The following is a 25,826-nucleotide window of genomic DNA, read 5'->3' on the forward strand; positions in this document are numbered from 1 at the left end:
ATCAGATCTCAACGGGGAAAAGAAATTATGCTGGATATATATACTGATATGGACTGGGCATTGTGTTAGGAATTGTTTGATGGAAATAAAAATGATCAACCAATAGAGGGCTGAATTAAAAGATGCCCCAAAAATCAAAGTGAAAAAATGATCCAGCAGTGGACTACCTGCGCAACCTCTGTGGGGTCCAGGTATCACCTCATACCAACCCTAGCCAAATGTAAAAACTAGTGAAAAAAACAGCCAGAAAAGATACAAAGGGAAAAAAAATCTCAGTGGCCTCCACCTGTAAAAGCATTCCAGTTTTCAGTCGTCCAATTGTTGCCCTTTTACTGCACTTAATTACATTAAAACCAAAGCAGGTGAAACTAATTAACACCCCCCTCTGCTACTTCACTGACCAAATCAATATCCTAGAAGTTCAATTGGCTTGATGCTATATTCTGATTAAAATTTTTTCCTTTAATCCAATGCAAAAAAAAAAAAAAAAAAAGGACAAAACATTATTGTTTCCTTTAAATTTGCTTTTATGTGCATCATCCTCCTTTTATTCTTATCATATAATTTCACATTCATGACTCTTTCTTTGTTGTTGCATTTACTTTCTGCACTGTGTGAGCCCACTAGCTTCCTTCCTACTCTTCACATTTCCACTGAGCTGTACCAAACTAAAATATGTTGAACTGTATTTTATGGTACAATGTTAGTGGCACACATTGGTGATTTCAAATTGCCCACAGGTGTGAATGTGAGTGTGAACAGTTGTCTGTCTCTCTGTGTTAGCCCTGGCAAACTATCCTGTACCCTGCTTGTTTTGTATTTGTTTTGTGTTCTTTATCACTGAACAGCAGTAATATATTATTTTATTATTTATTTCTTTCATAACTGAATTTCATCTAAGGTGGGGGGTGTCTTATCATTAGTAAATCAGATGTTTTTTTGGTGCAATAAAGGTTGGATAGCAGTAGCTGTACTGTGAAGATGCACTAATCTCAACAGTAGCCTAAATTTTTAAAAATACAAGCAATAAGCTTTTCTCCCTATAAACATTTTATAACTGGACTGCTCTTAAAACCATGACTAGCAACATGGAAACTGGAAAGTCAAAAACTATGCCACAAAATTGGGTGTATTAGAATTTCAAAGCTCTACGCCAATATTCATCTTAAATATCCATGTTTTTAATCAAGGACAGTATCATTGCACTTCAATTGTGCTGAATAAATGTTCTTCACGGGATGTAGTTGTAGGAGTTCAGGATTATATAGTCTGTGAGAGAAGGAAACCAATCTTTGGTGATAGCTATAAAGTATGTGAACCAAGGGTAGAAAAGCTCCGGCTGTCTTGTAGCTCCTGTAATGATGATGTTCAATGCTGCATCTGTGGTGGGGTAGGCTGGTACATTAGTGACTCCCCTAGAATAGAAAAAAAAAAGTTAACTATAGCTCAAATTATTTGATGCCAAATTTTTTTGCACATATGTTTGACTAACCTGACTTTCTCCATAGCTGAATCGGTATCAATGAGACCGAGCGTGCATACAGAGATGGACACATTGCTCTTCTTCATAGCCAGCTCATAACGAAGTGACCCAAAGAAACCATTCAAGGCCGATTTGGTTGAGGTATATGGAGCCACAAAGGGAGAAGACATTTTACCTGTGAAGAATCAACACCTGTTAGAGTAAGAGAAGTCTCTTTGAAAGCTCCAGAAAAGCTACTAAACATATCACGGAGTGACAGAAAACAAGACAACGAAGATCATTTTTTAATGACTTCAGGCTTCAGAACAGCTTCTAACTTTAATTCAAGGTGAGACTGTTATGTCGTTCCTTTGTTTTCAATGTCGAAACGAACTTTGAAAGTCCACATTTTTATCTTTCGCTCTAGTCCAGTTGTTCTCAAACTTTCTGAGAGAACAACTGGACTAGAACAAAAGTCCAGTTGTTCTCTCACAGATCCACTGCAGGAGGGGAAGAGGGTAGGTTATGGACAGGAAATGTAGGTACATTTTTTAAATGTACCTACATTTGCTGATTCTGTTATGCTAACCTTTGTTTCACTTTTTTTTGCGTTTTTGGCCACAGCGGCTTTTGTTAGCAGTGGAGAAAGACAGGAAATGGGGGAAAATACAGGGGAAGACACGCGGGCAAATTGGCGACAGGCCAAGACTCGAACCCGCGCCGCAAAGCGCGGCATACGTATGTGGTCGCCGGCTTCACCACTAAGCCACCCGGGCGCCCTATTTCACTTTGAAATGTGGTTCATTTTCATTTTATCAAAGCTTCTTTCTTCTTCCTTCCTCCATCTGCTGCGGTGACCCCTTGTAATTACAATTATAGCAGATGGAGCCACATATTATTGGTAACAACTTATCAGTAAAACGACAGCTTAGTTTTGGTGGTCAGCTTTGTGCTCTAGCTCGGCCTCCTTCCCCAGTAAAGAGGATCCATGTCCATTAAACCAGTTTGAAAAGCCACTGATTGGCCTGCCAGTGCTTCTGCCTTTGACCAGTGCCCAATTCAGAAAACACTCTACCCCTACAGCTTCTTCTGCAGGTAGTGGGCCCGTAGTATGAGAGATCAATTGGGGTTGTTTGGGTTGAGCCCAACCAGAACTCATGCCCCAGCCACCAGGTCCTCGCATAACAAGCTCCTTTCCTAGCTCTGGCTCTGGAGTGGGGCACCAATATCCTTGGTCCAGACTCCTTACTGCTGTCATCATAATACATTAAGTTAATCATAATTACTGTATTATCATTATTTACTTATTTATTGTTGTAGAAAATGGGTTTAAAAATATGCCAAATTATTGTACTTGGTGGGTGAATGCATTAGCAGGTATATATGTATACACAAAATTGGTATTTCATAGCTTGTCATCATCAGCTAGGCATAAAAATAATATGGAAAACCTACCTAAGATTGATGAAACAACCACCAGTGATCCTTTACTTTGCTCAAGGGAGGCCAAAGCTTTCCAAGCCATCTGAATATAGCTGAAGAAATTGACCTTTATACACAAACACACATTCATAAATCAGGGCATTCCTTTCATTTTATGCTTTAAATGACCATCAAAATGTCCCGTTACCTTCATCAACCATCTGGTGTGTTCTACATCTCCATCCCACATGCCGAAGCGGCTTGAGCCAATGTGATTGAGAACCAGGTAATCCAAACTTCCCAACTTCTCCAGAGCGAAATCTACCACTCTGTCAGTGTCAGACTCACTGGCCATGTCTGCTGTTATATAAAAAGCTTTCTGGGCTCCCAAACTCAGACACTTTTCTACTACCTATAGGCCAAGATCATTAAGAATGTAACTGGTCAGTTTCTTCAAAGAACAAGACAATGTTTCTATTAACCTGTCACTGTTTTCTGGTCTAGTTTTATAAGTGCTAGTTAGTCTACCTCTAATAAAAAAAACTGTATCTGACTCACACAAGACACAAGAAGTAAATGATAGTATTTGAACACTGTACATGTTATTAAGTTAACTGACCTGCTGTAACACTTTCTCTCTCCTCGCTGTAATAACAATCTTGGCTCCAAAGCGGGCATAATGATACGCTAGTTGTTCACCAATACCTGTGCTGGCCCCAGTCACCAATACCTTAGCACCTCGGAGAGAATCTGAAACAAAATGTTGCTGTATTCAACTACATGCAATTATATTAATACACCAAACATGCAAAAAGTGTAAATGAATGGTTAATAGAAACAACAAAAATGTGTTATTTCTATTCATCAACAATAAATAAAGAGCTACCACAGTTACTATTATTGTATACATTATTAATCTGTCTAAACATGCAGAAAATGTTTTTAATTTAACTTGATGAATATGAGCATTGACTTGATGAGCATTACTTATTCATGAATAGGCAGCACGGTGGCGCAGTGGTTAGCACTGCTGCCTCACAGATAGAATACCATCTGGAAGGCCTGGGTTCGATTCCACCTTGGCCCAGGCCTCTCCCTCTCTCTGTGTGGAGTTTGCATGTTCTCCCCGTGCTTGTGTGGGTTTCCTCCGGGTACTCCGGTTTCCTCCCACATTCCAAAGACATGCACTTACTGGGGTTAGGTTAATTGGCTAATCTAAATTGCCCATAGGTGTGAATGACAGTGTGAAAGTGAGTGTGAAAGGTTGTTCTGTGTTGGCCCTGTGACAGGCTGGCGACCTGTTCAGGGTGTACCCTGCCTCTCGCCCTATAACAGCTGGGATAGGCTCCAGCCCCCCCGCGACCCTGAACAGGATAAGCGGAAGCGAATGGATGGATGAATATGAAATAGTTATCTCGGTTTAATTTATCAACATATACCCTAAAAAGATAAGCTAATCTTTGTCCTCGATTTATTGCTTCAGGTCAAAGGGCATTAGACACTTTTCAGCCCTGAGACATTATTAAATGCATACTCTTCATATAGAGTAGTAAAATGCTCGGATTGCGTTGATTTTTTTAGCCAGAGTTTTTATGAGCTTTTCAATGTCCAACAAATGCGTATCCTTTGTTTTTGAAAATATCACTGATTTTGTTGCTTTAACTCTGCCTGGTGCTATGAAGATTTAAATGTCATGTAGGTTTAAAAATGTTCACTTCTCATGCTGGAGAATGGAGCACATGTCAGTACCGTCTCAGAACAGGTTTATGTTTCAAAAGGAAGCAGCCAATCAAACTGCATTTTGAAGATCACTAACCTCTATACATCTATGGGCATCTGAAACAAATCACCTTGTAGAAAACATACTTAGACTGTGGTATTTTGTAAGGTCACATAGTGTTGCAGTTGTTGAAAAGAAAACATGTGATACGTTAGCATGTAACACTAGTCCACCGCCATGGACCACATAAATCCATTGCTTGTGGAAACTTGATTATAGAATGTGTTCTCAAAATGTGAATAAATGCTGCATTCTCTCTTTGGTAAGCCCTTGGTCACAAGTGGAGAGCTGATTATCATCAATTACTCGCTCATTTTGTGCTGTTTTTCACTCAATTTCCTGAACGAATCATTAAAATGTTAATATACCATCTTTCCAAGTTGGCAGCTATACACAATCACGCCAAACCACTGCCTTCTATTTGGTGATGATTTGGTATGTTCTGGATCATGAAACCTTCCTTTCAGTTTCTATGAGTCTGACCTGGCATTTTTACTGAGAGTTCTGATATCTGTTCTTCTTCTTGTTTTCCAGGCCTTCTGATGCATTGTTTCTTTTTTTCCAAGAATGTAGCAAACTGCTGATTTTCAGTTTCAACAGTACATCTTTGAACCCCATATTCCACATGCAAATTGAGTTCTTGGACTCAACTTCAGACCCTTTATCTCCCTAATCTGGCTACAACTGGCCATAAAGCTGCATATCAGTTATTGGCCCAGATGTTTTTGGGCCTCTATCAAAATCAAAAGCCTATCAAATATTAAAAACATCCTTTTCATTTTTGGATGGCACCACACATGTAATATACAGCAATAACCACAGAGTTCATAGATATTTAAAACAACTTGAAAAACAAACATACAAAAAACAGATCCAATGCAATTCATCATAACGGAAAAAAATTAATATATATGATATTAATATCATTATACTCTCATAAATATGATCTAATATCTTGTAATCGTGACTTCAATTTTCAGAACAATGATGATTCAAGGAAATACTAAGTTAGGCTATGACAGCCAGAAGAGTATCTACGATTTCACATAAGTTTCCCGTCTCTATTGAATCCTTCAGCTTTAAGTTAAGTAAGCCTGTAAGTCTGACTTGCTTAACCTGTCTTTATATAATACATGGTTTTCACACCATTCTGTTCATAAATAACATGCTTAGGTTAGGAGAAGCGAAAGAAATCTCACACCACCTGTGATATTATTGTCTGCTGGATAAAACTGCGTGCCTTCTGCAGGTTTACGGCAAAAAGTACATACTAACTTTCTCACAATGATAGTGAACACGGTCTTACATTACCTGCATCAAATCTCGGTGCGGTCCATTTGGCAGCCAGGAAAGCAACACAAATACTAACTAAAATCATTTTTGTGAAAGCGCCCATTATGGGAATTTGGTGCAAGTTGATCTGAAGGTGCTAAGCTTTAGACGTTTATGCCGACTTTCACAATTCCAGTTTGCTGAAACAAAGTGCATTTTATGCAAGCTCCCACTTCTCCCCTCCTTCCACTTTAGAAGGGGCGTGTGTTGTTCAAACAAGTGGCTTAAAAGGCCTGCTCAGTTTTGTAGACAGAAACAAGTTTTTTTTTTTTACTACCTTAACTCATTTTTAAAATAAAATGTTTCATTTAACTGGCTATAAATTTTTAGTAAAAACATTAATTAAAATCATAGTTAATTAATTAAATCATAGTTGTCGAATCTGCGGCTCCGAAATTACATCCCCACTGACTTTTGAAAGAGCAACTTTATTGACAAAACACTGGTGCGCACGGAACGTCAAGCAGCGTTGTCCTTCAGTGCAGCTAACCAGCTTAGCCTGAACTACGGCTCATTGTTGGAGTTCTCGTAATAACAGCTTCTAAAAGGAGAATAGACCGCGCTGAACCATGGCGACAAGGATTTGGCCTGTTATGAAGTTAGTATTTTTAATTCAACTACTGTGGTTCCTTAAAGTATTGGTGCTGTAAATGCTCCAGTAGTCGGTAAGCTAACTAAGGCTAAGATAGCTGTCAGGCTGACCGGGACCTTTTCAGCTGTTGCATTTTAACTCCATAATTTAGCTTTAACGTATTTCTACCACAACGTGAGCTCATGCGGGTTGTTGTAAAGTGACTATTAACTGATCATTCATCAAAGAGCAAATTGTGATGTGCTTTTAATAAGTGTGATGCGTTTGTTGCGGGGTTGGGTCATTCAGGTTAACAGCCTGACTGCCTCTGTTCTTTCATTTCCAGACTGGCCACCAAGGTGACCATTGCAGGGGGAGCTGTCTATGTTGCCTATGACTCTGGTCTCTTGGGGAACAGTAAACAGGGCGCAGAGGCCCTGGAGAAGGCCAAAGCAGTAATGCCACCCGCCATCGAGGAATGGATGAAATACTTCGGTCTGGAGGTACAAGATGCACGTCTTAAATAACCAGGCCTTTCTGGATCAGTGCCAATAGGCATCAGAATACAGCATAAAGTAAAATGATTTAGAAACTTATTGCATTAAATAGATCAGCGCTGCAGACAATGCATTTTATGATTCATACCATAAATGTGTGGAAATTTATTTGCTGTCTCGTAGCCCACTCCATATGATATCAGAAAATTCTTTTACAATACATAAATATTTATAGTACAACCTCACATTGCACAGCTTCCTAAGGCATTTATTATGAAGCAGGATTTAGGCATATCCAGGTAACCTCGGTTTTCAGTATTGCAAAGGCGGTTTGCACCATGGTAATGTATGACCTAACCTGTTCTAGAGCAGGTTATGGTCTAGAGTAGAGATCATCAGGCATAAAATCAACACTGACCAATCAACTCTCTGGAAAATGAAGTAATCAGCAGTTCTAATAATTATAATCCATCAGATTATCCTGTATCTTAAATCCTTAAGTCTGTTAATTGTATTATTAGTGTAGTATGTCTTTTCCAGCATTACTGACCAAAGTGTTTAAAGCACTTGAACTGTGCCTTTCTTCTCACATTCACTCACACCGCTGTTTTAGCTGCAGCACTGATGTTGCTGTATTATTTGTTTAACCTCTTTATATTTTTTCAAATATCATAGTTTTATATTTCTTTGTAAGATCAGCTTCTCAATTGCAAATAGACCTGTTCGCGTCTGTGATTGGTCATGCGCTGCCAACACCACCACCCCTTTTCACGAATGCACTCACAGCTAGATTGATAAAACCCTGGGTTAACGAGTTGTAACCACCTTCCTGCTTATCATGGTTGTCAGTGTTACTGCAATTGAAGCCAGATAACAGAAAGATATCCTGGGTATTTTGAAATGGTTTTGTAGTACATGGCTCACAAAAGGGTTCAGGTGATTAAAACAAAATGCAAAGAATGAATGGTATTTATCCAATCCTTACTTGTTTTAGATTGTATTTCTGAACTCCTATAAAAAGCAAGTTTTGGCCTGAAACATAGGTTAAAAAAATTTCCATTATAAACAAAATTGTTATTTATATTGCATTCAGTGTTACTACATGGTATGTATATAATGTGTGTGTGTGTGTATATATAAAAAAGTTAAAGAAACACTTTTTAATCAGAATATAGCATCCAGTCAATTAAAGTTCTGGGAGGGGGTTGCTAATCAGTTTCAGCTGCTTTGGTGTTAATGAAATTAACAACAGGTGCACTAAAGGGGCAACAATGAGACAACCCCAAAACATGAATTTTTTTTTTTTTTTTCTCCTCTTCACTTTTTCTGTTTTTTAACTAGTTGTGCATTTGGCTAGGCTCAGTGTCACAACTGGGAACATGATTTGATACTTGGGCCCTACAGAGGGGTTGCACAGGTAGCCCAACTCCTCCAAGATGACGCATCAATATGTTCCATTGCCAGAAGGTTTGCTGTGTCTCCCAGCACAGTGTCAACAGCATGGAGGAGATTTCAGGAGACAGGCAGTTACTCTAGGAGAGCTGGAGAGGTCTGTAGAAGGTCCTTAACCCATCAGCAGGACCGGTATCTGCTCCTTTATGCAAAGAGGAACATGATAAGCACTGCCAGAGCCCTACAAAATGACTTCCAACAGTGGGAATGTCTCAATCAGAAACAGACTTCATGAGGATGGCCTGATGTCCTCTAGTGGGCCTTGTGTTCACTGCCAGGCACCGTGAAACCCGATTGGTATTTGCCAAAGAATATTAGAATTGGCAGGTTCACCACTGGTGGCCTGTGCTGTCCACAGATGAGAGCATGTGACAGGGTCTGGAGAAGCCGTGGTCAATGTTAATGCTGCTAACATCGTTCAGCATGAGCAGTCTGGTGGTGGCATGCATACAAGCCAGTGGGGGCCATACAAAAGACTGAGTACCATTTTGAGTTGCTGAAATAAAATTTCAGCAAAATGGTCTAGCCTGCCACATCAATTTTTCAATTTGATTTTCAGGGTATCTTTGAATTCAGCCGTCTGTGTGTTGGTTTTTTTATTTCCATCAAAGAAAGTGGCATCCTTTCATTCCTAACACATTATCCAGTCCATATTAGCATAGATATCCAGTATGACTTCTTTTTTAGCCATTGAGTTGTGATGTGTTTTCAAAGTGTTCTATAAAATTTTTGGATTAGTATATATCCCCAAATCACACAGAGGACAGATTAGACTTTAAACTTCCAGAGGAGTGTTTTCACTTATTTACTTAATGTAAATAAGGAGTATACCAACTCCTATCAGAGCACTGATAAAACAATAAGTACACCATATCTCATTTATCCAACAGTGTCTTTGCAAAATAACAAAGTATCAGTATTTTTTTTTTTCCCTAAAAAAAAAAAAAAAATCCCAATTGTATTTCATAATCATTCTCTAGTATAATTTTGGAGAAATATGATCCCACTTAGTTAGACATTTTACTTTACACACAACTGCAAAGCCAGCTACACTGCAGTGTACTATGCTGTTAGCAGAGACTAATGCATCCTGTCACTCTACCCAGGCTCAGCTTCCAACCGTGCCTAAGGTTGAATTCTCCCCAGTTGATACGTGGAATTCTGGTAAGAACTGATATTGTTGTTCCTTTTTTAAAAATGGTACAAATTTACAAGTGTTCACAGACTTTCAGTTGTGTCCTTAATTTGTTACATGCGGTAATATTTTTAGAATTACTTTGGGGCAGTAATTTTCAGTGTAATGTTGACCCTGTGAAGACCCTAATTTTTTTATATCTAAAACCCAAACTATGTTTTTTTTTTTTTTTTCTTTTGTTGTAGGAGTACGGTGGACAATTTCAAGTCTTTCTGAGGCCCCAACTAAAGTCACTGAATACACAAATCAGGGCCTGCAGTACTTGAAGGACCTCACGAAGTGAACATGAACTCTCTGGGCAACCTCAACCTATCAGTCCATTTGACTTTTGCACTTCAGAATGACGTTCTTTCTTCGAAAGTTGTACCCTGCCACAAGAAGCAACATCCAACATGAAAGAAAACTGCTAGATTAAAAGAAGTTGTAAAAAAAAATTAGCTGCAAAGAGTGTACTCTGGTTCACGGGTACTGTGGTTCTCTGATAGTGGCCTTTGATGGTACATGTACATAATGGGAAGCAAAATTTATTTTTAAAAAAGTAATCTTTCATTTTGTGTATACCTCAAAGTTGCGTATACCAACTAATTCCTATCAGCACTGTCCAGTAGACTATTATTCTGCCCTGTTCTCACCCTGCCCAAATGTTATGAAGAGAATGTATGTTGTGTGTGTGTGTGTGTATATATATGCAATTTCACAGTTTATGAGCAATATACCAATCTTGAAACATCTTGTCTCATTATTGAGTCATAAAGCATACAGTAGTCACACTGTGTAAAGTATAAGGCCATACAAATGTGCAAAAATCTTTAATAATCATGACAGAATAATAATGACACAATTCACTGCTGAATCTGCTACAACTTCAGAAGAGGAGGAGATGACTAAAAGCGTGAAGAGCCCACAAAGCCTTCCGTGACTCCACTTTACACAATGCAGAAACACCCCACAGCACCGCTGCCGGTGATGTTGACTGTCAACCTTTTTTTTTTTTTTTTATTTAAATGTAAGAAAGCATTACTTATTCTGCCCAATATGGTCACTTCTTCATATTCAAATAAAGTTGAGAAACATTGAGGCACTGATCAATGTGATGCATGCAGTTTTTACAGCAAAACAATAAAAAAAAATGCAAAGCTGATAAGCTTGAGACCAGTTCAGCAAATACTAAAGACCATATGGCAACCAAACATATAGGCTTAGTTTCCCAGACATGGATTATACCTAATCTCAGCCTAAATACCTTTCCCAGTAGAGTTTGACATGGAATTTTTCTTTAAAGTCTAGGACTAGGTTTAATCCATGACTGGGAAACTGGCTGCTCATATTTACAAGACTTGAGTTCTAAAGGCAGGAGTCAAAATGGGTCACTGAACAAATTGGTTGATTACAATCTTTAAATATATTTTAATGTAGATTACTTTTTTACAAGAAGCTGGTGAAGTTTTAATGAGACAGTCCAATAAACTGAAGTAATCACAACAGGCAACATTACAAGTAATCATACACAAGTTTTGAAGATTAAATACTGTCATGTACTGCAGCTATTTATTTATTTTTTTCCTTTTCATGCATGTATCTTAAAGTGTAACTCTTCCACATTTGCACATAAGGAAATAGCATTTTGGGGAACTTAGTGTACCATAACCTAAATATGTAAACTTTATACAATAAAGTGCTCCCCACAATGAGATTTTACAACCAATGATAATGTGCATTATGTTTGAATAACATTTTCAAACTGCATTAAGAGCACACACACACACACACATCACTAATACAAACTGATAATTTTAAAACGTTGCTCTAGTCAGTGTCGCCACTTCAAAATGAAAACCACATAGCAGCCTCCACAGGCAAAGGTTCATTAACAAGAGCACACTCAGAATAAGTGCAGTATTGCAAAATGACAAGCCAAAAGGCACTTTATGATATCAGTGGGATCAAATTCATACACAAATTTAGTACATTAATTACCAGCACAAATGTGTTACTTGCGCTTTTGTTCCAATTTAGGGCCTGTGAAGAAACCTTCCTTCAAGGTCACAAGGAGATGTTCAGCATGAATGGCATAATGCAGCATATAGCCACTTCATACGGCTATGAACGCTACAATACTTCACATGGTGCAAAGGTGCATGTTGGCTTTTAAAAATAATGGGCCTCGAGGTGATTTTACAATGTTACTTCAATTTATGTCTTCTAGTATTAACAGTGTGTTTGAATTTGTTAAATAAACACACACGTGTGACTGCCCACTTCTTTTAATAATTAACTTAATGGAAAAATATCTAGTTCACAAGTGCGTGTCATGCTTATCATCAATTTAGATAAGCCAAAATAAAGTGCCCTTTGAAAGGAGATACTAAGCAGCATTGTTAGTCATTGGAATTTAATTAAGAGACAGATCTCAGAAAACACTGCATAACGTATTTTCAACTTTACAAATGCTGTGCAGTGTAATCTTCGCCTGTTCAAACTTTAAAGTGATGTTTAAAATAGAGCAGCAACAATAAAACAAAGACTCTCTCCGCAAAACATCCAAGCATAGCAGTGCTACAGTTATGCTGTGCATACAAAAAAAAAAAAAAAAAGAGATTGCACTGACTTCTGAACAGTAAAGCATGTCAACTATTTAAACCCGTCTAGGCTTTGAATAAAAGATTGCAGCAATGAGTGGAACAGTAGCAGATGGAAAAATGCTGGGGAACGAGATAAAAGTGTCCACTATCTCTAGGTGGTTTTGACAAGGTCATAGACATGAATATGAAAGTCATCATCATATTTGATATAGTAGACAGAGGGCTTGGCTGGGACCTGGTAGATGACCAGGCCTGTTCTCTTCACACCCTTGTCAGTAACGTACTCCACTTGTTTCCCAACGAGACTCTCCGTCTCTTCTCCCGGCTTCCTGTCTGCAGGCAGCAGGTGCTTGTTTTCTGTGGACAAGAGTTAATCATTACAAAGCTTAGACAATAATTCCAGAAGAAACGGCATGAACAGTAAAATAAAATCCCTGTCGCAACTGCTGTGATGAAACCTGTTGCTCTGAATTGAAAAATGAAGCAAAACATAAAACAATGAATAGACTGTGTCATTCTTATAGTTTTCACTAAAAAATAAATTACTTTGTTTTTATACTTTGGCTTTGGTACTCATGTGTACTTTTAAAATGCTTAGCAATGCTAAAGATTTCTCTCTCTTTACATTAAACTTCTCTTGGAGTTATTTTGAATACTTATCTCTGCCAAATATTTGAATTCCCAAATTAGATGGGGAAATTTCCGCATGTCTAAACATACGCTGGAACCCATCCAGAAATGGTTGTTTGATGATACTTCTGATTCAAATGTTGGCCTTTATTTTTACACCATGGCAGAAATATCCTGTAGCAGTAATAATCAAATTTAACATAAAATACTTGATTTTTAGCTCACATGGTATGCGTGCAAAAAAAGAAAAAAAATTGCTCAGATGGTCTTCAAAGTGGAAAATTGATTTTCATACTTCAAGTGGCCCTGCTTTAACTCCTCTCTAAAGCCTTAGGACAGTGCTGTTTAAAACTCAGTGAAGTTTTGTATAAGGATGCTTCTGTTAAACACAAATTAGCAATACCTGCTTCAGGCAGAATCCTGAGGTCTCCTTCAGCGTAGTCATCCCATAGCTGGTACATATAAAGAACGGGGTCCTTTTCATAAGTAATATAATACCAGTTGGTCATAACTGGTGCTCTGGAGAGGACCATGCCTCTCCACTCATTCTTCTCTCCATCTTCCTTTTCAAACAAATGCTCCACTGCTTTGCCAACCAACTCCTCCGCCCCTGGAGGTATCTTGACTTTATTGTTTACTGTGAAGAAAGAATCATGAGGGCAGACAGTATGGAAGCACGAAAGAGCACAATATCGATCCAGCTGTCATCTAAATGAAAAGAAAACGATTAAATGTGCTGACTTCAGAATCTTAAGTATGAACTGAAGAAAGCAGACACTGACTGAAGGAAAAGCGTGCACCAACTTACCAACTTTTTCTGGCAAGACTTGTAGGTTAGACACTCTCTCATCCTTGAACAGCTCAATGCCATAGACACAGTCAAAGCCATCATATTTCACCATGAAGAGGGAAGGATTCACACCAACTCTGTCAAGTACTGTTCCCTTCCATTTGCTCTGGTTTCCCCTCTCCCGCCAGTTATGCTGAATACGGAGTCCCAGAATGCAGTTGGGGTCTGGGGTTACTGTGTCACTCAGTTCCCCGCTGCTCCGCTTTCTGGTTAAAAACAAGACAAATATGCAGGTCTGCGAGCCTGTGGTTGAGGCTTAAAACAGAGTATGTACCTTAAACACATGCTGAACTGAGCACACTACAAATAACCATTGTTTCTTATCCAGGCCTCTCAACATCATTCCCACTATTTAAACCTAATTTGCTATTTTAAAATGCACCCAGATCAAATTACAGTATGATTTTTGTCACACGTTTCAGCTATTTATTCCTTCCAGTGACGTACACCTGATTTAACCACTTTTTTTTTCTTTTAGCTGTTTGTGACAATGATGCTATAATGTGATGAGGTATACAGTAGATTTGATTCTACATACCTGCCCCTTTTCTTGGACATGCCTCCAGAAATTCAAAGGTTACTAATTAAAAGAAAGACAGGGTGATTTTTAGTTATTTTGTGAATGTCAAACAGACAAACACACGTGTGCTACGCATTAAGAGAGGCCCCTCCCTCTCTTGCTTATATATATATATATATATATATATATATATGTGTGTGTGTGTGTGTGTGTGTGTGTGTGTGTGTTGCCTGCTCAACAGACTGACAACTCCTCCAGCCAATGGATTAGCATGACGGAATAACTTCCTGGGTATTTATTGACACCACGCAACCATAGAGGTCACTGTATACTAAGGCAAAACTGTGTGTGTTATAGCTGACAGCAAGTCTCCCCTCAATTTAAGATTACAAAGTCTTAAAAAAAAATACGTCTGGCAACTTTCATAAAAGACATTTCACTGTTATGTGCCAAATGACAGGCTGAAACGTTAGCCGGTTATATTGTAGCCCAAAGGATTTACAAAGTTAGATATATAAGGTGATGTGGTAAGGCCATAAGACGCTGCAAGTCACATGTACCCTACCTGTCCTGGACTAAATCCAACCTAACACCACCTCTGTAGGTTATCAGAAACACTGTCTTAGCTCTGCCTCAATGCAGATGTTATTGTAGGTAAGTGTAGGCGGATAAATACATCCGCTCTTCGGTCTCCCTAATGGCAGCTAGCAAACACAACCAGAAACTGGGTGTTTACAGCCTTATTCTCTACATGGAACATATTTTCATTACCTTTAAGCAGATTTCATATCAGCATTGTTCAGCTCGTCTGGCAGAGAAATGTTGCCACACACCAACCCGCCTATGTAAAATCTCGCGAAACCTGTAGGAAACAGGAACGCGTTCAGAAGAGACTCTATTTCCCAGCAAGCATTGGGTCACCATGGCCACAGCGAATAACGTGGACAAGAGCCCAGTGAATAGTGGGAAATGATGTTTTTGTTTCGGTGAAACTGATTTTTTTTTTTTTTTTTAAACAGGAGTTTAACAGTTTCCGACAGTGATTCATAAATCCTATGAATTCGCGTGTTTCAGAAATAAAGCCGTTAAGTTATTAGTACACGTGAGCGACATAACAAGGTACCTACACAACACAAACCACAGCAGGTAAAATGAGGTCAGAATTTTCTATGACGCAGGAGTTGCCTTGGTTTCAATTAAAGGGACAGACAGCATTTTGTTTTATAGTTGTTTTGTTTGTTTGTTTTAAATTAAATGATTTATTTATTTATTTATTTTTGGCGACACTGTTTGGCCTGTGGCAACCTTTACTTTCTAAAAAATTTTTATCAAAGGAAATGGTACTGCTTTTTTTTTTTAAAACAAGCAAACAACAACAACAAAAATCCCCACATATTTTAATCTCATCTGCACAGCATATATAGACTGATGACTAAATGCATGTAGGCTTTTCCAGTATTGGCGGTTAATAGATGTGGGCACCTTCATATTTTGTCCTGCCACCTGTCTGTGTCCTGCCACACACAGCTCTGAATCTATCTTACTCTTATTTTAACAGTAACACCCAGCCAGTAACATACAGGTGCTGGTCATAAAATTAGAATATCATGAAAAAGTTGATTCATTTCATCAATTCCATTCAAAAAGTGAAACTTGTATATTATATTTATTCATTACACACAGACTGATATATTTCAAATGTTTGTTTCTTTTAATTTTGATGATTATAACTGACAACTAATGAAAACCCCAAATTCAGTATCTCAGAAAATTAGAATATTACTTAAGACCAATACAAAAAAAGGATTTTTAGAAATGTTGGCCAACTGAAAAGTATGAACATGAAAAGTATGAGCATGTACAGCACTCAATGCTTAGCTGGGGCTCCTTTTGCCTGGATTACTGCAGCAATGTGGCGTGGCATGGAGTGAGTCAGTCTGTGGTACTGCTCAGGTGTTATGAGAGCCCAGGTTGCTCTGATAGTGGCCTTCGGCTCTTCTGAATTGTTGGGTCTGGCTTATCACATTGTCCTCTTCACAATAGCCCATAGATTTTCTATGGGGTTAAGATCAGGGGTGTTTGCTTGCCAATTAAGAACAGGGATCCCATGGTCCTTAAACCAGGTACTGGTAGCTTTGGCACTGTGTGGAGCTGCCAAGTCCTGTTGGAAAATTAAATCTGCATCTCCATAAAGTTGGTCAGCAGCAGGAAGCATGAAGTGCTCTAAAACTTCCTGGTAGACAGCTGCATTGACCTTGGACACATTTTATATTAAATAAATAATCTAGAGAGCAACAAATACAATCAGGCTCACTGTGGAGTGACTTTCCAATATTTAATGACAGAAAGAAATCAAGACACTTGTTGAAATGGTTGAAATATAGCTGCCATGAAGCTGAAAACTGAGAGAAAAAAAAAGGATCCACATATCTGTGTGAGACCTCTTTTTTTTGTAATAACTGATTAAAACAATAGAATGAAAAAGACTGCCTGGAAATTAGACTGATCACTGCTGTAGCCTCAGTGCATCTGAGTATGCCAAAGATCCTCAGTGAGGCACACAGCCTGTGCTTCCCACTAAAAAATGTAAGTGTAATCAGAAAAACTCTTCAGTGTGGTATCATTGTACTAGTATCACTGCATGATGAGAAAAAAAATGGTTTGCATGAATTTATAAATTCATGCAAACCATTTTAATGTTTAAAATGTGTTTAATGTAATGTTTGGTAGATTTCCATGCAACATCTTGGTTCATCAATATAAATAAATAAAATCCCAAGTTATAATGACTGTAGAACAAATTTATTTTATTCATGATTTCACATGGTGTTATTTGGCACACATTGAAATACAGCAACAGCAAAAACAAAAAGTGTGCATAGGAATTTACCTTATATTTTAGCTTTGCAAATTTAAATTCAACCTTTCCTAATCTATTCAACAAGCATACTGCACAGCAAAAAGAAAATTATGATGAGTGCAGAATGACCAAAAATCATGATTATCCTCATCACAACTACAGCACTATAATCCACTCAAGAATTGTGACCCATTATCAATTAAATTCACTGTCCTAATTGTTCTTTAACACGTTTTGAATCCATGCCCGGTAAGAAGATATGCGCATGTAGACATCAGGCTTACTGGGGTCTCCACATCGCCTCCCAGAGAAGGAGATAACACCTGCTGCAGCTCCATCACACACGAGCGGTCCACCTGAATCTCCCTTGAAGAGAAATGACAAAGAACACTTAACAATAAGTGGACTATGTTTAAAAAGACAGGAGTTTTGATTGTACATTTTTCTTTCCTTACTGTGCAGAATCCTTGCAAGCGGTGGTCCCCCACACCGCAAACCATTGAGCTTGCGACAGAAAGTGGTTCCCATCTCTTTTCACATGTCCTTTGCGGCAGGGTGGTGACGTTGACCTCCTGAAGCCTGTTTGGTAAGGTGTTGTTATCCCCTATATCCCCCCAGCCTGCCGTGATGCACTGGCTCACACCTTCCAGCTTGCCTGGCTTCAGAGAGATCACCTGCACTGCTTCAGACAGTTGGGCCCTGCGGTTCAGCTGAAAAGGAGATCAGTGGCATAAACATACAAAAAAGCATATTGATGTTAGAGTTAGCATAATCTTAACATCCCAAGTTGTGTTTTTTGCAAAGCAGAAATATTAATGAAGAGACATCAACCCACTTTTAACTATTAGTAGACAGCAGTTGTTCTCACCTTGAGGAGCATGAGATCATTGTTTGTTCCATCATATTTTGGATGCGGGAAGACTCTGACAACAATGAACTGCTGCTTTGTAGCTTCATTACTGCTCAGGGAATCAACCCCAAGCACGACTGTGTGTAACCTTCAAATTGCAGCAACATGTGGTTAAAGCCATGCATTTTAAGATTGAGAATGATTTTAACAGATAGCGTTTCCTGTCATGGATTATTTTCTCTCAGCATCCCAAATTATACAAGACATTGTTATTATGATATGGGGGGAAAAACTGATAGAGAAGTTTTAATCAGATTTAAAAAGATTTCAGATTCCTAGCTGTTAGAGTTCTGTAAATGCTGCTAATTAAAGCAAACACTGAATACATACTCAAGTGTCTCACAATGTGCTGCTGTGAGCACAAAGTCCTCTCTCACTAGTGCTCCCCCACAGAAATGGCGACCTCTAAACTGCACCGAGGCCATGTAGGGCCGTGAGTGGGGGGCGGCATCTCGGCCTCCAACAATACGAGAGCTGTCGGCTCCTGTAGCACAAATTACAGCGTCATTTGTTTCTAGTAATCCAGGACAATATATGTTTTGTAATAAATATAAAATGAAATGAAACATTATGGAGAAAAATATGCAAAGTGTTTGCCTGATTTTTTTGTTTAAATTTATTTATTTTTGGTATCGTAAAAGGCAAGAAAGCTTACCATTGAGGACAAACAGCAGAAGAAGGTATCTGAGCGCCATGGTGGCTGGAAAAATTCACACTACTTTTTTAGAGAAGAGAAGGTCTTGTTTTATAGTCTCTCCTATTGCTTCAGTGCATTTGCTAACACGTTGTTGACTTTCTTGCAAAATTATTAGTAAAAATGACAAAACAAGGTTTCATAAGAGAGGAGTGGCATTAAAGCTTTAACAGCTTACCAGAGGCTCACAATGCTGAGAAAGTTCAGATTTCCTTAAGGGTTTCTCCCAAATTCTATTTTGCAATTAACTATAAAACTTTTGTAAAGGTAAATGCCTGTGGAAAAAAAAAAAAATCTAATGTCTGTCTTTGCGGTTTTATCTGTTTTTGTATGGGATACTTAGATTTCCCGCTTTTTTAAAGTCGTGGTTGCGTTAAAAAGAGTATTGTTAAGAAATTATGCCATTTTGAATAGCTTCTGCTTTAAGTGGCAACCGCAAGCTGTGTAAGATTCTCCAGTAAGAAAACTGATAGATGCACTTTACATGTACAGAATAAGAAGTGCAGTGATTACAGAAGAGGCAGAAAGAAAGAAAATCTTTTTAGTAACATTCGACAACATGTTTGTGGTGAGCTCAACTGAACACAGAGAAACAGCCCATTGTGTTTGGTTTATTAAATTAAAAAAAATGAACGCTCCAAATTAAGAATGGCAACGATTAATACGGCAACTTTGAATATGGTTTTAGTTTTGCATCTTTGTGGGGCAACAAGTAGCTGAAAATTAAAAAAAAAAAAATAGATACCAAAAATGTCAAACTTCAGAAAGTATTTTTAATCATCACATGTATCCTGACAGTGCAACAGTGCAACAGCAACCAATTCAATTCAATTCAATTCAATTCAATTTTATTTATATAGCGCCAAATCACAACAAACTGTCGCCTCAAGGCGCTTTGTATTGTGGGTAAAGACCCTACAATAATACAGAGAAAACCCAACAGTCAAAACGACCCCCTATGAGCAGCACTTGGCGACAGTGGAAAGGAAAAACTCCCTTTTGACAGGAAGAAACCTCCAGCAGAACCAGGCTCAGGGAGGGGCAGTCATCTGACCTTTTATTAATTGTTAATAAAAGGTCAACTTTTGCTGGCAATCTTTTGCCATTTTCTTCAACGTCTTAACAGAAGCTACAATATATTCTTTATTAATGAGGGTAACAACAAGTAATTTTATATATAAGCCCTTCACAAATCCTGTGCACCTGTCTATTTACCGATATAAGCAAAGAATGATCGTCAGATTAAAATATACAAATATACAGGCCAGGATAGATGAAAATAGGCCAGGAACATGTGGAATAAAATCCATCACCGTTTTCTGCGGTTTACTGTGTACGGTTTCCGTTTTTTGAACAATGCTTCCACTTCTTGTTGAATTTATCTCCAGCGGCTTTGGCTGCTTTCTATACCTGCTGCGCTGCACTCACAGCTTGTTCCTGTCTAATATCATCAGTAGAATCATTTTGTGAATCGATGATGGCCTATTTTAGAGAATTCAATGAGGCCTTTGAACTGATCCACACGCAGTGGTGTGGATGCCTCGGCCATCGGCGGTCAGACGGCAGGGCTCAAATTACACAGACCGACCGACATTTTCTAACTATTTGAAAAGCGTTCCCCGGGTGTTACCCCCCCTCCCCCAGTCGTACGTTTTGTACGCTCTGGAAAATATTGATCTTTCTTAAGCGTCCCTTACCAAAGTCGCACTAAAACATTTTGACAGATTTTTGAGTGCAGTGTACCACATAAAAGTGGTTCGAGGTCACTAAGCACAACAAGAATTCATACACAAGGCGCACTGGGATTAAGTGGTCTGAGCAGCTTCCTTGGACATCACTGATCTGCTCAGATGCCCTCCTACTCTCAACATGCCAATTTGAAGCTTGAACTGTTTCTTCTCACTTGGGCGTTTCCAAGCAGCAAAGCTTTTATCTCTTCTGTGTAGGTCTATTTCTGACTGTATTTGATCATTTCTTTTTCAGAAGTATTCCTTTAGCCAGGTTCTTCTTACATCTCACCATCTGCTATTCAGTCAAGTTTCTTTGCTTTTCTAAATCATTTTTGGATTGTATGGCCTGTTCCATTTCTTATGTATTTTCTCACTTAGATTCCCCAGTGTCTCTTTAAAGCACAAAATCTAAACAATAGCCTTTTCAAGCTTGTGCCAAGCTTAAAATACTCAATAAGTTTGTTTAGCAGATCTTTGTACTCATCCTGATTTGAGCATGGTACTGCAGCAGATGTCTTCACCTCAGCATTTGATCAGGTAAATTTGTTCGGGCTGCTCTGGCCACTCACCTTCATTTGGCATGAACTCAGGCCCCTGAAACCAGTTCTCGCACTTGATGAAGCTCTCAATCTTTAAGTCTCTTGAACCCTAATCTGCTGCATTTGTGAGGTGTTGACATACTTCCACTGAGACGGTGTTGTTGCTTCTCTGATGAAAAAAATTCTATTGGCTACAAATGCTAAGAAACAAAGGACATTGATAGAGTTATCGGAAATAATTAGAGAGGGACAGACTGGCACACACACACACACGCACACACACACATGCACACACTAATCGTATTATTTTGGCACAAGTTAATTTGCCAATTTCTCTCTTGTTCATGTACTGTAGCTGTTGTAGTATTAGTATAACAGTAGTAGTATTTGTACACCAGAAACCATTTCGTGATTTTAACTTTTTAAACCTTGGAAATTATGGGCATGGACAATATGATCCATGTGTTATCTCTGTGATTCAGTGTTTGGAGAGCGACATGTTTGTGAGACGGACAACATTCAAATCAGCTAAAGCGTCTGCCGGTTGCAGGGACTGGAACTGCTTCTTCTTAGTGTTTTTGGAGTTAAGTACATTTGGAAACTCACACATTGGTCTATACGATTTCCATCTACTTTCTCTTTGATATTTTGGTTTTTGATGAGACAGCTACGTAACTCAAACACTTCTTTGCATTCAGTGATGAACCACAGAAACCAGTTTCCTGCTTCAGTTCTATCATCAGACTCTTCTGTTTCCAGTTAAGAAACAATTTTTTAATTAGTATTATTTAATTAGCCAGATCACACCATGTGTTTATTTTGAACAGGAGACTTGGTTGAAGAATTTCCTTTGTCAGTGACCTTTGCCATCTTAAAATACTACAGATTTTCTGACTTACTAGGAAATTAAATTAGATTGTTAAACAATTATTAGCTAAATCAGCTATAACTTATGTTAAAAAAAATTTAAAAGCTAGTTGGACAAGCAGAAGACAATGGATGGGTGGATGTCAAAACAATGTTACACAGTGCATCACAGCAATGGATTACACAGATTAAAGAAAAGAAAAAAAAAAGATCACTCCATCAATTCATCAATTACTGCTAAATGTGTAACGAGGTGCAGAACATCAAACGCCTGACGCAGTAAAAAAAACTAACTGGAGAAGACAGAGGAGCTAAACTGCAAGATGGCACGCTATCATAAAGTCCCAGCCACCACTCTGGCATGGTTTGTAATGTGCTAGTACCACAGCACATAACACACAGAACTATAATGACAGAAACAACAGTGTTAGCAGATTACAGTTTGATTACAACAATATTTCCTTTATTATGAAGGCTGTTGCTCACTGTATTAAGTTTGGTTGCTTTCATATAAACTGCCAATCTAATCACAAAAATATTGTTTTGTTCTAGTAAACACAATATGTGTAATTTGACTTGGTCACTTATATCCAACAGATGACACAGACTTGATAGTCAAATATCAGGTCCAATGCACCTGCAGTATTATTTTAATGTACCTCTTCTCTGTAGACATACACTGTGATATTATGTGCTTTCTTTCATGTTGAATGCATCCTATTCAATATACTGTAATAGCCTTGGCACAGATAAATGACAGGAGCTTTGAGTTCTGCAGTGAACTAGATGAACCACAGACACCACAGCATCAAGATAAGCTGTTGCTATAGTTTGTACGACAGCACGCACATACACAGGTCTTTTTTTTTTTTTTTTGCTGATTTATCACTCATTTACTTTTTGTACACTAATCTTACTTCATTATTCAGTATTTTATCTGCTTTATAGCTAAACAATCAATCTGTTGCTTTATAGTTCTCATCTCATTACCCTGTGGAGAAGATGCCTGCTGTTCAGCCATTGGAAGAGGCTCTTGAACATTTTAGCTCACTGAGATGTCTGAAAGGGCTTTCAGCTCAGGTCTGTATTTTGAATACAAAAAGTCTATATCAGATGCTGAGCCATTCTCTTACATTATAGAAATGTCATCCCTTTGTCATCCATACCTGTCAGTTGTAGTTAAAGAACTGATTCATTCCTGCACATTTCTACAAACTGATGAATTTCATAAGGGTGTATAAGATGTGTTACCGTGTGTCTGACACTAAGAAAGTTATGCTTGACTTTGTAGCACATTCTCTCTATATTAGTCAATATGTGTGTGACTGGGCCCAGGTCTGGCACATTCTTTTATTGTGGGGGAATGTGTATGCTCAGTTAAGCAACTGATCTCTATCAGCCTTTCTCCACAGCAGGGAAATAATTTGGGAATGAACTGCTAGAGTGTCAGCATGAAGATGCTTTAACTTTAATTTAAAAATATCATCTTCTATATTGCTCTCCTTGTTTGTGCGAACGTTCACAATTCAGCAGCAAGCCAAACTCCATTCAAAAGAATACAGGAGTCAGGATGTAGCGTTCATGCTCCAGGTGCTTTATTTCAAGCTGCATATACCATTGAATAAGAGTGAAATTAAACCATAGAAACAAAGAAATACAATAAGCAAAATGAGTAACACAGTTATATAATATAACTCTAAATGCATGTTGAATAATGCATAAGGTATAGCTGCCACTGCATTGTTAGTACAGAGAGAAATGAAAATTCCACATATCAAATATCAAAATACAAATGTAAAATAGCACCAGCATCCATGCTTCTTTAAATGTACTTACCTATTCCACAACAATCAAGAGGAGCAATAAAGGAAAAAGACATGTCTATATAGGACATCCTATGTCAGAGAAAGTTGAACAGACCTTGAGGCGTGATCAGCTGGATTATGCTCTGTAGAAACAAACTGCCACTGTTTTGGCTGTCTGGATTGTTAAATTCTTTGAACTCTATTGTAAACATACACATAGAACCATTTTGACTCATTGTGTATATATTCAATTCAATTCAATTCAATTCAATTTTATTTATATAGCGCCAAATCACAACAAACTGTCGCCTCAAGGCGCTTTGTATTGTGGGTAAAGACCCTACAATAATACAGAGAAAACCCAACAGTCAAAACGACCCCCTATGAGCAGCACTTGGCGACAGTGGAAAGGAAAAACTCCCTTTTAACAGGAAGAAACCTCCAGCAGAACCAGGCTCAGGGAGGGGCAGTCATCTGCCGCGACCGGTTGGGCTGAGGGGAGAGAAAGACATGCTGTGGAAGAGAGCCAGAGATTAATATCAATTAATGATTAAATGCAGAGTGGAGTATAAACAAAGTAACTAAGGTGAATGAGAAGAAACAGTGCATTATGTGAACCCCCCAGCAGACTAGGCCTATAGCAGCATAACTAAAGGGTGGTTCAGGGTCACCTGATCCAGCCCTAACTATAAGCTTTATCATAAAGGAAAGTTTTAAGCCTAATCTTAAAAATAGAGAGGGTGTCTGTCTCCCGAATCCAAGCTGGAAGCTGGTTCCACAGAAGAGGGGCCTGAAAACTGAAGGCTCTGCCTCCCATTCTACTCTTAAGTATCCGAGGAACCACAAGTAAGCCAGCAGTCTGAGAGCGAAGTGCTCTATTGGGGTGATATGGTACTATGAGGTCTTTGAGATAAGATGGTGCCTGATTATTCAAGACCTTGTATGTGAGAAGAATCATTTTAAATTCTATTCTAGATTTAACAGGGAGCCAATGATGAGAAGCCAATATGGGAGAAATCTGCTCTCTCTTTCTAGTCCCTGTCAGTACTCTAGCTGCAGCATTTTGGATCAGCTGAAGGCTTTTCAGGGAGCTTTTAGGACAGCCTGATAATAATGAATTACAATAGTCCACCCTAGAAGTAATAAATGCATGAATGAGCTTTTCAGCATCACTCTGAGAAAGGATGTTTCTAATTTTAGAAATATTGCGCAAATGCAAAAAAGCGGTCCTACATATTTGTTTAATATGTGCATTGAAGGACATATCCTGGTCAAAAATGACTCCAAGTTTTCTCACAGTGTTACTGGAGGCCAAAGTACTGCCATCCAGAGTAAGTATCTGCTTTGACACCATGTTTCTAAGATTTGTGGGGCCGAGTACAAGAATTTCAGTTTTTAGAAGCAGGAAATTAGAGGTCATCCAGGCCTTAATATCTTTAAGACATTCCTGCAGTTTAACTAATTGATGTGTGTCATCTGGCTTCATTGATAGGTAAAGCTGAGTATGATCTGCATAACAATGAAACTTGATGCAGTGCTTTCTAATAATACTGCCTAAGGGAAGCATGTATAATGTAAATAAAATTGGTCCTAGCACAGAACCCTGTGGAACTCCATAATTAACCTTAGTGTGTGAAGAAGACTCCCCATTTACATGAACAAATTGGAGTCTATTAGATAAATATGATTCAAACCACTGCAGCGCAGTACCTTTAATACCTATAGCAAGCTCTAATCTCTGTAATAAAATGTTATGGTCAACAGTATCAAAAGCTGCACTGAGGTCCAACAGGACAAGTACAGAGATGAGTCCACTGTCAGAGGCTGTAAGAAGATCATTTGTAACCTTCACTAATGCTGTTTCTGTACTGTGATGAATTCTGAAACCTGACTGAAACTCTTCAAATAAACCGTTCCTCTGCAGATGATCAGTTAGCTTTTTTACAACTACTCTTTCAAGAATCTTTGAGAGAAAAGGAAGGTTGGAGATTGGCCTATAATTAGCTAAGGCAGCTGGGTCAAGTGATGGCTTTTTAAGTAGAGGTTTAATTACATACACCTTGAAGGTCTGTGGTACATAGCCAACTAATAAAGACTGATTGATCATTTTTAAGATTGAAGCATCAAT

The 25,826-nt window shown here is 38.4% G+C and overlaps 4 protein-coding genes across 4 annotated transcripts; 1 reads left to right on the forward strand and 3 right to left on the reverse strand.

Annotated features, from left to right (window-relative positions):
- Positions 1–446: 446 nt before the first annotated feature.
- On the reverse strand, positions 447–6,165 carry LOC115778495 (hydroxysteroid 11-beta-dehydrogenase 1-like protein). The gene is made up of 6 exons (XM_030726537.1): positions 5,976–6,165; positions 3,504–3,634; positions 3,093–3,296; positions 2,918–3,011; positions 1,493–1,658; positions 447–1,415 (listed from the first exon to the last, which is right to left on the reverse strand). Exons 1-6 carry the CDS (start codon positions 6,058–6,060, stop codon positions 1,232–1,234), a joined length of 864 nt encoding a protein of 287 aa, XP_030582397.1. The 5' UTR covers positions 6,061–6,165; the 3' UTR covers positions 447–1,231.
- Positions 6,166–6,424: 259 nt separating this feature from the next.
- micos13 (mitochondrial contact site and cristae organizing system subunit 13) lies at positions 6,425–10,885 on the forward strand. The gene is made up of 4 exons (XM_030727370.1): positions 6,425–6,594; positions 6,914–7,070; positions 9,623–9,680; positions 9,897–10,885. The coding sequence occupies exons 1-4, from the start codon at positions 6,566–6,568 to the stop codon at positions 9,992–9,994; spliced, it is 342 nt and encodes a 113-aa protein (XP_030583230.1). The 5' UTR covers positions 6,425–6,565; the 3' UTR covers positions 9,995–10,885.
- A 209-nt stretch (positions 10,886–11,094) lies between these two features.
- LOC115778967 (spindlin-1-like) lies at positions 11,095–15,215 on the reverse strand. Its single transcript, XM_030727369.1, has 5 exons — positions 15,065–15,215; positions 14,312–14,353; positions 13,732–13,979; positions 13,327–13,560; positions 11,095–12,650 (listed from the first exon to the last, which is right to left on the reverse strand). Exons 2-5 carry the CDS (start codon positions 14,329–14,331, stop codon positions 12,445–12,447), a joined length of 708 nt encoding a protein of 235 aa, XP_030583229.1. The 5' UTR covers positions 14,332–14,353; positions 15,065–15,215; the 3' UTR covers positions 11,095–12,444.
- A 1,983-nt stretch (positions 15,216–17,198) lies between these two features.
- LOC115779431 (serine protease 57-like) lies at positions 17,199–18,772 on the reverse strand. Its single transcript, XM_030728098.1, has 5 exons — positions 18,719–18,772; positions 18,394–18,547; positions 18,022–18,151; positions 17,609–17,863; positions 17,199–17,519 (listed from the first exon to the last, which is right to left on the reverse strand). Exons 1-5 carry the CDS (start codon positions 18,756–18,758, stop codon positions 17,367–17,369), a joined length of 732 nt encoding a protein of 243 aa, XP_030583958.1. The 5' UTR covers positions 18,759–18,772; the 3' UTR covers positions 17,199–17,366.
- Between the last annotated feature and the right edge of the window lie 7,054 nt (positions 18,773–25,826).

Source organism: Archocentrus centrarchus, chromosome 4, assembly GCF_007364275.1.
Source record: "Archocentrus centrarchus isolate MPI-CPG fArcCen1 chromosome 4, fArcCen1, whole genome shotgun sequence".
In the NCBI taxonomy this organism is placed as follows: Eukaryota; Metazoa; Chordata; class Actinopteri; order Cichliformes; family Cichlidae; genus Archocentrus; species Archocentrus centrarchus.

Excerpts from the sequence above, each read along its gene's own strand:
- LOC115778495 (XM_030726537.1), bottom strand. The coding sequence starts at position 6,060 with ATGGGCGCTTTCACAAAAATGATTTTAGTTAGTATTTGTGTTGCTTTC. Across the intron at positions 3,297-3,503 it reads GAGAGAAAGTGTTACAGCAG|GTAGTAGAAAAGTGTCTGAG; the intron begins GTCAGTTAACTT and ends CTTGGCCTATAG. Across the intron at positions 3,012-3,092 it reads ACACCAGATGGTTGATGAAG|GTCAATTTCTTCAGCTATAT; the intron begins GTAACGGGACAT and ends TTGTGTATAAAG.
- micos13 (XM_030727370.1), top strand. The coding sequence starts at position 6,566 with ATGGCGACAAGGATTTGGCCTGTTATGAA. Across the intron at positions 6,595-6,913 it reads AGGATTTGGCCTGTTATGAA|ACTGGCCACCAAGGTGACCA; the intron begins GTTAGTATTTTT and ends TTTCATTTCCAG. Across the intron at positions 9,681-9,896 it reads AGTTGATACGTGGAATTCTG|GAGTACGGTGGACAATTTCA; the intron begins GTAAGAACTGAT and ends CTTTTGTTGTAG.
- LOC115778967 (XM_030727369.1), bottom strand. The coding sequence starts at position 14,331 with ATGTCCAAGAAAAGGGGCAG. Across the intron at positions 13,980-14,311 it reads ATGTCCAAGAAAAGGGGCAG|AAAGCGGAGCAGCGGGGAAC; the intron begins GTATGTAGAATC and ends GTTTTTAACCAG. Across the intron at positions 13,561-13,731 it reads AGTCTTGCCAGAAAAAGTTG|TAAACAATAAAGTCAAGATA; the intron begins GTAAGTTGGTGC and ends CTTTCTTCACAG.
- LOC115779431 (XM_030728098.1), bottom strand. The coding sequence starts at position 18,758 with ATGGCGCTCAGATACCTTCTTCTGCTGTTTGTCCTCAATG. Across the intron at positions 18,152-18,393 it reads GCACATTGTGAGACACTTGA|GTTACACACAGTCGTGCTTG; the intron begins GTATGTATTCAG and ends TGCAATTTGAAG. Across the intron at positions 17,864-18,021 it reads ATGATCTCATGCTCCTCAAG|CTGAACCGCAGGGCCCAACT; the intron begins GTGAGAACAACT and ends TCTCCTTTTCAG.